Here is an 11,871-nt window from a genome sequence, read left to right on the forward strand (position 1 = left end):
TTTGAATGCAGAGCTTAATTTTGCAAGAGATGTGAGGCATTTTGCATTTTGTGTGCGATTCTTGGATTTGTGTGTAAAGTTTTGAAAAAAAGAGGCAAAGTTTTGAAAATGTAAGCAGTTGAAAAAAACAGTAAGATCGCCTTTCATCTCTTCCAGGACAATTGATTTACACAGGCATTTAGTCAAATGATTCATTCAAAACACTGGTTCACTAAATCAGTTCATTCAAAAACAATGATAAATATTAGTACTGTAGCTTTAAAACATGCTGGGATGAGCGAGTTCAGGAGATCAAATGTGCAGCAGAAGTTAAAGTTGAGTCTCCAGCCAGTGTTTGCCAATCTGAGTCGTAAATTCACGAGTATCAAGTTCTCATCTCTGTCCGTTTCCTTTCTTCCAAATGAGCTGTGTGGATCAGAAGCATCTCGATGCTGTGGCAGCTGGCCGATCCGTTGCAGCTCAGCAGGCTTGGGTTTTATTGCACCGTGCAGGTTCTGCAGGTTTGAGCAAGTCCTCCTCCATCTGACTCCCTCTCCTGCGTTTACAGGACTGTGCTGGTGCTGGTGTGTAACAGCTCGTTTGGACCTCCAGAACCCACAGCCGGCCATCATTCCTCCCTCACATCAATGTCAGCTATTAAAAGCACAAATACCTTCTCGGAGCGAAGTAAGGCATTTATAAAACAACATTTCCTGTCACCATGAATACGATGTTCAGAAGCGCATTACTGCGACTGACTCAAATGCATCTGATGTGTTTCTGTGAACAAGCCTCTCGTGAATAACAAAGCGTTTCCAGCAGCAGAAGTGTGCGTTTGAGGCGAGTCATTCTGATTGACCGATAGCAGAGAATGAGCCGCGCCCCGAGAGATTGTGTGTGTGTGTGTGTGTGTGTGTGTGTACCTGTTTTTCTATTCTGGTGGGGACTTAAACCTGAATACACACAGACTCATGGGGACTTGTGTCACAGTGGGGACCTAAATTGAGGTCCCCACGGGTAAACAAGCTAATAAATTGCAAAGTTTCCTGTGAGGTTTAGATGTAGGGTTGGTGTAGGGCAATAGAATATACGGTCTGTACAGTAGAAAAACCATTATGCCTATGGAGAGTCCCCACGAGGATAGCTGACCAGACGTGTGTGTGTGTGTGTGAGTGTTTGTGAGCTGCAGCACAGCTTCATTCAGAGCATCTAACAGTGAGTTAGGTGAAGTCCATCATCTACAGGTCAAATCTCACAGAGCAGCAGTAAACAATGACTGAACTCATTCACTCGTCTCTGTCTGTGGCTCAGGTTAATGAAGTATCTTCAGATGTGACTCCACTAGATCACAGGGATGTTCTGCTGCAAACCAGCGTGACGGGAAACGCTTCAAACAGCAGACGAGCGCGGGATGATTCACGGCTGATCTCAGGACGGTGTGTGGCATGCGTTAGTTTCTTGCTGCATGTGAAGTGTCACGTGTCACGTGTCGCGTGTGTGTCGTGTGTTTAATCGATGTGACCAGGGCATCTTTGTGTGGACGCCTGTCGTGTTTGCTGAAGTGTTCTGGGAGACTTTCCTGACTGCAGAAGGGAGCGTCTCAGGCGATGTGAGAGTCGAGGCTGTATCTGGAGCGCTGGGTGTTTCTGAGGTGGGGGGCAGGATGAGCGCATGCGAGGGGGCTGCAAACCACAGCAGGTTCGGCTGACATCCTGCCTCTCTGTAGCTGCTCCGTCTCACTCCAGCTCCTCGCCACCTCTCAGCCTGTTCCAGGTAAACTTCACCTTACCTACAAAACCTCTTTTCTTAAGTCTTCTTTCTGAATGCGGCTCCAGACAATCGAACGGATCGGATCCGTGTGTCGAGGCCTTTCGATCGAGCCGTCGCTCGTGATGTGAGTCTTCATCACTTCCTGCTGGAGACCCCAACACAGAGTCAGATATCATTAAAACAGTTCGGCTGTGTGTGTGTGTGAGTGAGTGAGTGAGTGAGTGTGAGTGTGTGTGTGTTTTCTGCTCTAACATTCACACACTTCTGTGGAGGATCAGTGTGTGTGTGTGTGTGTGTGTGTGTGTGTGTGTGTGTGTGTGTGTGTGTGTGTGTGTGCGTGTGCGTGTGCGAGTGCGAGTGCGTGTGTGTGTGAGAGAGAGATTAAAGACAGAGTGTCCAGACACACATATATGTGCGCTCATAACTGACTGATTAGTGGGTATTACTGATCATTGGACAGCTGACACAACTCAACATGCTCTTTACAGCTAAAATTAAACTGTTTCTATGCTCGTTCTGCTGCTGCTGCTTAGTCAAACCGGGTAAAAGCATCTGATTAATGAATAAATGGAAGAAACAGCTCTATATAAGACATCAAATCAAACAGAAATACAGCGTCTCCTGTGTAACAGTGTTTGGAATTCTCTGCAAGTTTGTGATGTTTTCACGGTTTGAGTTTTTCTTTTCTACACAACCTGTTTACATCACAACCTGCTCTATAAACTGCAGGGCTTGTTTTGAAAAATTAAGCATTCATTCAAAAGTAAAAAGAATGGTTTATTTGTAAATTGCATGTATATATATATATGAGGAAGCGTTTTTAAATGTACCTACATCAGATCTTGCTATACTTCCTGTTGACTGATAGAGAGTTGATGCAGATATCCTGCTATAACCCAGAAGCTGTGTCTAGTGGCTGATGAATGAACACATATCTGACTAATCTCGCATGTGTTCTCATGGCTCGTGAGGATTTCAGACAGTTCCTCTCTGAGACCGACAGGCGGCGCTCTTCACTCATTCAGACATCATTCATCTCTGTTTCTGCACACGGAAGATCTCATATAAATACCTCTTATAACACCAGAGAAGTCCAGTTGTTTCAGTCGAAATAATTAGGAAGAGTTGATTAAATGAACCCTCACTGATATAGGCCTATTTGCTTTGTTCATCATAATCATATCTGCTCATTTCAAAACCTAATTAGCTGCTGAATTCACCTCAGTATAGACTAGATTCATGAACGCGATTTAAACACAGAATAACAATTATTTATTTTAATGTATTATTATTATTATTATGTTTATATTGTTATTATTTTATTCCTTTCTTTTTTAACATAAAAGCTATAGGCTAATCTCTGACAACTCACCGAGAAAAGTAAATAAACAAACCCAAATCTGCTTTACATTTATTTATTTATTTTTAACATAAATGAAATTATTAACTTCGCGGCAAAAGACATAATTCATAGTCCTACGTTCATTTGAAATACATTATGATCAGATGAAATATATTTAGGCTATATAAAGATACAAAAAAGAATGTATTTTGCACTACACTTTTCATGCTAAAACGTTTTCGTAGCCTACATGTTCCGTTAATTTAGGAAATCAATTAGGCTATTAATTAGGAAATTCATAATGTACTGGAATTGTTTTAAAAGCAGAAGTGATGAACGCGACTGGAGTTGAATGAAAGGTTTTTTCAGCTATTAATGTTTAACGTGAGGTTTATCTGTTGGATCATCATGACACATCACTAAATAAACCTGAAACAATTACCTTAATTGAGCCGAACAAAGACGAATCATTAACAGCCGTTTAATACTTCAAAGGATTATTCAAAAATCATAATTTTGCCTTTATTTACTCTCTCATGTCATTCAAACCTGTATGATCCTCACTTCTGTGAAACACAAATGACAGTCTATTTTGAAAAATGTTTGGAACCAAACAACACTGAATTTTATATTTTCAACAAAAAAAACACATGAAACATTTCTCAAAACATCTTCGTTTTGTTTCGCAGAAGAAAGAAGAAAGCCACACAGGTTTGGAACGATATGAGGGGAGAAGATGATGAGAGATTTCAGGTTTTTGAGGGATATCGAGATTGAGAAATGAAAATGTTTCCTCGTTTAATCACAGAACAAACGTGTGTGTGTGTGTGTGTGTGAGAGATGCACAATATTTCAAATTATCTCTGTTTACAAGAATATATGTTTTTTTGTAAAGTAATGGCATTCCTCTGTTTGACTGTGTATGAGAGGCGTCTGCTCAAATAACACATTTATAGGAATGTGTGTGTGTGTGTGTGTGTGTGTGTGTGTGTGTGTGTGTGTGTTGTAAGAGAGGGGCGGGTCCGTGAAGCTCCGCCGCTCGAACAAGAACAGCGGGATCCGGGGATCCAGAGCAGGTCCAGAGCAGAACCGCACTCTAACACTTCTGAAGCTGACACGGTTTAGCATGTTTAAACTGTAGTTATGAATCTGAGCTGAAGTTTCTCGCTCTCTGCGGATTTACAGTAGAACTGCGACCTTTGGCATTGTGGGTGAGAAAACAACTTTATTCTGTTTTAATAGAAATGCACGACCTCTCATGAGACGTGCTGTAAATTTACATTTAAAAAATGATGTTTAAGTTACACAATTTATGATGCTGTTATATTCCACGAACGAGAATAAAAAAATAAGTATTTTTCCCACCGTGAAGTTCGATTGTCGTGATTGTTAGCTCTAATCACATCTGGATCAGCAGTGTGCAAGAAACGGATATTAATAGAAACGCATTCTGTCTTGTAGAGGTCAGCGAAATATGCTTGATGATCGGTGATTTATTTTAGATTGGCTTCATAATAATATTGAAATATTTAGCAAACAGAGTGAAGCAGTCTGGTATCTGAAGATCTCAAACACTCTAAACTTTATCTCGACATCTCGTTGTCCTTCAGAGATTTAAGTCCAGTTTAATATTAGGTTAGAGTTACTCGTCCACTTCATGAACGCTTTCAGAGATCAATGTCCAGTCGAACTGTCGCTCTAGGGTTCTTTCGGCTCGTTTCGTGGTTTTCTGTGATTCTAGATGATTATTAGCCTATGCATAGATTTGTTTCTTAGAAATATACGTGTTTTCAACGCGTTTTTATGACAACTTGTTTAAATAGCGACAGAGAACGGCACGGGACAAAACTGAAGAAAAAAAAACTTTATCCTATAAAAATAATAACAAAAAAAGGCAAAAAAGTAATAAATCTGGGGATAGTAAAATTATTTCAGCATGAACAGATGTTTTGCATGCGAGACAATTATAAAAAGAGAATAATAAATGCTGCAAAATATATTTCCTGTAGCCTATATGTTTTTCCAGGTAGCTATCATAATTTGAGGAAAGGAAAAACTTTTTAAAAAGTAAGGAAATCAAGGCGGTGTTTCATGCCTCGGTGTGCTTGTGTTTTGTCAGGATCCTGCTGGAGCTCGGTTCTGAGATGGGCAGTAAAGCGTTACCGGCGCCGATCCCGCTGCACCCCGCGCTGCAGCTCAACTTCTCGCTCCTGCAGACGCTCAACGCGCTCCCCGCCGCCGCGGACCCTCGGTACGGCCTGAGCTCGCTCCAACCCCTGCAGATGAACCACTGGAGCCTGGGCTACCCGCCCGTTCAGGGCCTCGTGGACCCGCGCTTCGCGTTCTCCGCCGCTCTGCCGTTCGCCGCGCACCTCTTCCACCCCAAACACGGATCCGCGACGCGCGTCGCCGCCGCGCTGCACAAGGACAGACCCAGGTTCGACTTCGCGAACCTCGCGGCGGCGGCCACGCAGGAGGATCCGCCCAAACCGGGCGAGCTGGCCAAACTCTCCCCGGGGCGCAAGCCCGCGCGCGGCAGACTCCCGTCCAAAAGCAAAAAGGAATTTATCTGTAAGTTTTGCGGGAGACACTTCACCAAATCCTACAACCTGCTGATCCACGAGCGCACACACACCGACGAGCGGCCTTACACCTGCGACATCTGCCACAAAGCGTTCCGGAGACAAGACCACCTGCGAGACCACAGGTGAGCTGAGTGTGTGTGTGTGTGTGTGTGTGTGTGTGTGAGTGTGAGTGTGTGTGGGAGAGAGAGAGAGTGTGTGTGAGTGTGAGTGTGTGTGTGTGGTTCACGAGGACTCAAATTTGTATATTAACATGGGTATGAAAGTTGGTTTATGAAGACACTGCATATGTCCCCGTAATTCAAAAGGCTTAAACACATACTAGCCTAAATGGTGTTTTTTTAAAAATCTAAAAATGCAGAAAGTTTTCTGTGAGGAGTAGGGTTAGGTGTAGGGCGATAGAAAATACAGTTTGTACAGTATAAAAACACCTATGGAGAGTCCCGTAAACCACCGATACCAACATGTGTGTGTGTGTGTGTGTGTGTGTGTGTGTGTGTGCAGCTTGGTGTGTGTGTGTGTGTGTGTGTGTGTGCGCAGCTTGACTCACTCTCGCTTGTTTTGCAGATATATTCACTCCAAGGAGAAACCGTTCAAATGTCAGGAGTGCGGGAAGGGGTTTTGTCAGTCGCGAACTTTGGCGGTTCATAAAACGTTGCACTTGCAGGTAAATTGTCCTCATTTGTACCTTCTGTATGTGAATGACATTCTGCACAAACAGAGTTTTGTTCGTTGAGCTCTTAATTAAAATGTCATGTTTGGGGCTGTCGATTATAGACGAGCATGCATGGGCCTATATAAACATCTCTGGGCCTGAAATGTTGACATTGAAGCGTTTATTTTTGATGGAAAACTGAAGGGAATAATCCTTTGCTTGCTTCAAATCTCAAAAGGAATCTCCTCACAAATGCCCCACATGCGGAAGAACCTTTAATCAAAGAAGTAACCTGAAAACTCACCTTCTCACCCATACAGACCTCAAGCCTTTCTCCTGCGGCCGCTGCGGGAAGCTGTTTCGGCGCAACTGCGACCTGCGACGCCACAGTCTGACACACAGCCCGCAGCAGGACTACTAACTAGTGCACTAACCAGTGACTCCCACACACGCTCAGCCTCTGCCTCAACAGACTCTGGGAACTCGTGAAAATAAAGTTTTGATCGTTGTTTGTATTATCACCTGCACCTGAACTCGACGCGTTTGGAGCTGATGGGAGGACTCATTGTGTGAATAAAGGCTGATCTGCTCTCATGAGCGCAGGATTAATACAATAATGTGTTTCAGTCAAAGACAATAACACGTGAGTGAGAAGAGACGGACACAGTTCTGCTTTAATAAAAGAGTTTTCTTTTTCTAAATGGTGACTGGACTTTTGTTTAAAAAAAAAAATCTACTTTTCCCCTTCTTACGTTTTATTTTCATATGTTAGGGCCTATGTTATTATTTTATTTATTTATGTCCCGACATGGTTATGTAATTTTAATTTTTGGCTGCAAACCTTTCGAGTAGCTATAGGCTCCACAAGAGTGTGTAAGACGGTAGAAATGTTAAGGTTAAGTGTTTTTGTTTTTTAAGTATTTATGACAACTATAATATTTAGCTGTCTGGACTTTCTTTAGTCACACATGGGCCTCGCTGTGGATGTAGTTGAGGCTGTTTGAGCCGCTCATTAAATCACACACACGCTGTTTATTTAATCATCTCTAATAGTGCACAGACACTGCAACACATTCATGCTTTCATCTTAAAAACACACAATGTGAGCAAATATTTTGTGTATATAAATAGTGTAAATAATAATATGCAGAAATAGGCTGCAGAAAGAAGAAGAAGAAGAAGAAGGTTTGGAAGATCTTTAGAAAAGACGCAACCGAAAAAAGAAAAAGCTCTTCTGGAAAATCATAAATATAAAAAAGAACAATGGCACGTGTGAATAACGAGCCCGTACAATTAAACTCTTCAAATTAAAAACAGATTCATTTGTCGAGTTTTTTTGTTCATTTCGTATAAACGACGCAATTCCAAAACGTGTAAATCCTATAAATAAAACGGATGATTATGATTATGATAAATAAGACGACCCGGTTTGGAAGGCCTGTGATCAAATACCCCAGAAAGGCAGATCCGAAACAGAACAGGTCTGAATCACGGCTGGTTTATTACAGACTGCCTCTGAAACTCCGTGTGTGTGGATTTATGGTTTAATAATTAAAATGATTATGACTGTATCAGTGCTCAATTAAATAAAGGTATTTAAAAATCATTAGGCTAGCCTAGGCTATAGTCAGTTTTTAATAGCATAATGAAGATTTAGTGTTAATAATAATAATAGGCCTAATAATAATAATAATAATAAGAAGAAGAAGTATTGTCATGTTAGGTATTGTCAGTATTTAATAATACAGAAGTATATAATCAGTAGGCTATTTACAGATTTTAGTGCAGGCTATATTTAATAAATGTTCTAGTAGCAGTCCTTCAGCAAACCCTCCGCTTCTGATATAATTACTGCTCTGTCGCTCATTACTGAAGAGTAAACAACTCGAGCTGAGCGTCAAATAAACGCGTTTACGCAGAGAACGCATGGAGTGTCAGCATTATTATATAGTCGGTATATAGCAATAATTAATATTGAACGATTAGTCGTGTAAAGTCAGTGTTTCGATAATGATGATGATTAGGCTCCATTCACACAGAACGTGTCGCTTAAAAGCTGAACTTAATTTAACTGTTTATAACGTCATGTCAGAGGATCATTAATAAATATGTTTGTGTTTGAAAGAAACGGACAAAAAAAGTAATTAAAAAAAAAAAAATTCTGCCTCGCGTCAGCCGTGCCGGAAGTGACGTATGTACGCAGGTGATGACGCTATGGCGTTGAGTATGCGGAAGTGATGGACGCGGCTTGTGTTTGTATTTCTGCAGGAGTCTGACGCGTCGGTGAAGCTATAAGTGTGTGTGTGTGTGTGTGTGTGTGTGTGTGTGTGCTGAGCTCGCTAGCAGTGTCAGAGCTTTAGACCGCATGTCAGTCAGTCTGTGTTCATCTGTGTCGGCGAAGAGCGTAAACACGGGCTCAGATGAGGAGTAAATGCAGATATCACCGCCTCCTCAGGGAAATACAGGCATAGCGTTTACATGCGAAGACTCTTCTTATCAAAAAGACAAAGTTAAAGCAATAAATAAAAATAAGAATACATAAAAATAGTTAAAGAGCTCAAATGTATTAAAAAGTAAACGATTTTAATGGTCTAAAGTTAAACGACTGTCCTGATGGAGGTGTGAGGATCATAACTCTCTGAAAGGATATCAGAAAAACAGGTAACCGTGTATGGATTAATCACAATATGCACACATTCATTCTTAATGTTATGCCTAATATGATGGAAACTGGCAGTTAATGTTTCTTGTCATTGACAACCAAGAAGTACATTACATGACGTAAATTATATTTTTCTATTTAAAACGCAGAATTGGACAAAAGTCGATTAGTTTGGCTGAATATCACTGTCGGTTGTTTAAGATTCTATTGTAAAACAGTTGTGAAAAACGTTAATCTTAATGTTGACCGTTAAATCTGAAGCGTCAGTTAAGCCTCGCCTCCTTTGATTTGATTGGCCACATCATCATTCTGACGTAGACGAGCGCTGTGCGACGCCGAGGCGGCTCTGAAGAGAGACATGAATGACATCAAATGATAGCATCAGAATACACTTAACGTTCGCTAATTATTTTAGACGTTTATTATGTACACCCCGGTGACCTCAGTGGAGGATTATGCCACTTGCTGCTCAGGTAAATATCGCGTGTGTTCAGCATCATGTTCTGTTCAAAACTCTGCCAGTGAGGTTCAAGTCCGCTGACCAATCCTCTCAAATACGGTCTATTAGAAATCTAGATTGAGTTCTACAGTTCTGTGTGTGTGTGTCTCTGTCTCTGTGTGTGTGTGTGTGTGTGTGTGTGTAGTGACTGTGTGTGTGTGTGTGTAGTGACTGTGTGAGTTATGTGAACCGCTACATAAAGAACCTGAAGCCGTCGGACCTGCAGCTGTCACTATGGGGCGGCGACTTGGTTCTGAGCAAACTGGACCCGAGACTGGACGTGCTGGAGCAGGTGAGAGACAATCACAGCTGATATACTGTTGTGATGATGAAGCTTTACTTCACTGATGTCCTTCTGCCTGTTTTTTTCTGAAGGAGCTTTACTGCATTTTAAAATATGGCGGCACTCCTGGTTTCGGGATCTGCCACCCAGAAGAACTGAAACAAATCATTCTGACTGAAGATCTGAACATTTTCCATCGCTCTATTTTTATTCCTCGGGAAAATAATGTACTGCTTGGTATTTTAATGTGACTTTAGTGACACCACTAGTGTTGTCACGGTACCAACATTTCAGTATTCGGTACCGATACCAGTGAAAATCCTCGGTTCTCGGTACCAATTTCGGTACCAAAGCAAAAGGTACCGAAATACCGGGTCTTTTGACAACACTAGACACCAGAATACCTGTGACATCTGTAATAACTCCTGAGATTTCATTTATGGTTTGCTGAAAGTAGTTTGTTCATACTTCTACACGAGGAGAATAATGTCACGTCTTTGTACTTAGTTTTTGAAAATGTTTATCATGGCATAGAGTGAACCTTTACATTTGCTGGCGGTTGCTGATTGTTTACAGCCCCGCCTCCCCTTGTTACTGTTGATATTGATGAAATTATTAAATAATGCAGTTACATGATTAAATCTGTGAGGCCGTGAATCAGAACAGTGTCACTAAAAGGAGGAATGGTTTGACAGCAGTTACAGCTGATAACATTAGTGTGAGGAACAGTTTTGTTCAGGTTACTTTCACACTACAGTCGTCTGAATATGCTCTTACAGACGTGTTCAATGGAAACGACGGCGACACAGAGAGTAATACACAGCATGTACAAGATTTATTTAAAGATTTGGAAAAGGGAAAATTCAGTGTCGCTAGTAGAAGTGACCCGGCAACAACGCTTAACCTTATTTTGTGATAATTTCTGTAAAATTGCATCGCAAACACGCAGATCCTTCATAAATTTACATTTGAACAAGCAAAAGCTTGGAAAGTTGCTTAGTCAGTAGCAAAGGGTCAGCTGATTCAGATATAATTCTGCATCAATTTACAGTAAATCATATTCAGAATGAACTTTAATCTGCCCCTGACATTTAGTGTAAATCGACCCCTAACAGTTATCATCAGCAGTGACTGTGTGCAGGGACTTGAACACAGCCAACATCTTATAAAAAAAGATGTGTTTTCATGTTGTTTCTTCAAAGCTGTCAGTGTTTCTGAAGGGTTGAAGTGGATGTTTGTGGGTGTTTCCCAGCTCTCACATACATGCAGCAGAGCATTTGCTTTGCGTTCTTATTTGGGCAACACTGAGCTTTTGCAGTTGTAATATCTGGAACGGATCACTGTGTGATGTTGTGAGAATGTTTGGCTCCGCACACGCTCTCAGAGTTTGATGCAGGATATTATTAGAAGCAGCTTGCGTCGTCCCGAGCGGGAGTTAAACTTTCTCTAGTGATCTTCAATTAAAGCCACTCTGGGATCCTGTCAGGACGCCTCGGGAAGCGTTTGAAGCCTTTGTGAATGGGTTCTGTTTGATTGTGAGTGTTGAATTGCTGAACTCATGTTTGACTGATGGGCTGCGTGTGTGTTTGCAGGAGCTCAAGCTGCCCTTCACCTTTCTGAGCGGACACATCCACGAGCTGCGCATCCACGTGCCCTGGACCAAACTGAGCTCGGAGCCCGTGGTCATCACCATCAACACCATGGAGTGCATCCTCAAGCTCCGAGACGGAGCCACGGTCAGTGTCTGAATGAGATCTAGAGTCTGGGTCACGAGCGGCTGAAGCTCAGAGCGAGCGTGGGTTTGTGTGGACTGAAGCACAGTGGATTAGGGACGTCACAAATTTCAAATAATATCCAACCGTTCGGTACGACATCCACGGTTAAACACGCTCGTGAATTACGGTTTTGCGGTTTTGCGTTTAAATGATATCCGTGAGTTTTATTTCTCTCAGAATTGGCTCTGTGTGTGTGTGCGTGTGTGTGTGCGAGTGCGTGTGCGAGTGCGCGTGAGTGTGTGTGTGTGTGTGTGTGTGAGTGCGCGGGAGTGCGTGTGTGTGTGTGTGTGTGTGTGAGTGAGTGCGCGGGAGTGCGTGTGTGTG

The 11,871-nt window shown here is 42.1% G+C and overlaps 1 protein-coding gene and 1 pseudogene across 3 annotated transcripts; both read left to right on the top strand.

The window, feature by feature from the left end:
• Positions 1-1,553: 1,553 nt before the first annotated feature.
• Positions 1,554-7,029, top strand: osr2 (odd-skipped related transciption factor 2). 3 transcript variants are annotated; one of them, XM_016475132.1, is made up of 4 exons: positions 1,554-1,752; positions 5,211-5,798; positions 6,241-6,340; positions 6,567-7,029. In XM_016475132.1, exons 2-4 carry the CDS (start codon positions 5,236-5,238, stop codon positions 6,747-6,749), a joined length of 846 nt encoding a protein of 281 aa, XP_016330618.1. In that variant the 5' UTR covers positions 1,554-1,752; positions 5,211-5,235; the 3' UTR covers positions 6,750-7,029. The 3 variants fall into 3 exon arrangements, with proteins under 3 accessions (XP_016330618.1, XP_016330617.1, XP_016330619.1); XM_016475131.1 differs by lacking the exon at positions 1,554-1,752 and adding an exon at positions 4,181-4,302; XM_016475133.1 differs by lacking the exon at positions 1,554-1,752 and adding an exon at positions 4,181-4,302 and having other exon boundaries at positions 6,649-6,770.
• Positions 7,030-8,542: 1,513 nt separating this feature from the next.
• Positions 8,543-11,871, top strand: part of LOC107679541 (vacuolar protein sorting-associated protein 13B-like) — a 19,317-nt pseudogene continuing 15,988 nt past the window's right edge.

The sequence above is a fragment of the Sinocyclocheilus anshuiensis genome, unplaced genomic scaffold (assembly GCF_001515605.1).
Source record: "Sinocyclocheilus anshuiensis isolate Anshui unplaced genomic scaffold, SAMN03320099.WGS_v1.1 scaffold1680, whole genome shotgun sequence".
Lineage (NCBI taxonomy): Eukaryota > Metazoa > Chordata > Actinopteri > Cypriniformes > Cyprinidae > Sinocyclocheilus > Sinocyclocheilus anshuiensis.

Coding starts and splice junctions, on each gene's coding strand:
- osr2 (XM_016475132.1), top strand. CDS start 5,236: ATGGGCAGTAAAGCGTTACCGGCGCCGATCCCGCTGCACCCCGCGCTG. Junction 5,799..6,240: donor GACCACCTGCGAGACCACAG/GTGAGCTGAGTG, acceptor CTTGTTTTGCAG/ATATATTCACTCCAAGGAGA. Junction 6,341..6,566: donor ATAAAACGTTGCACTTGCAG/GTAAATTGTCCT, acceptor AAATCTCAAAAG/GAATCTCCTCACAAATGCCC.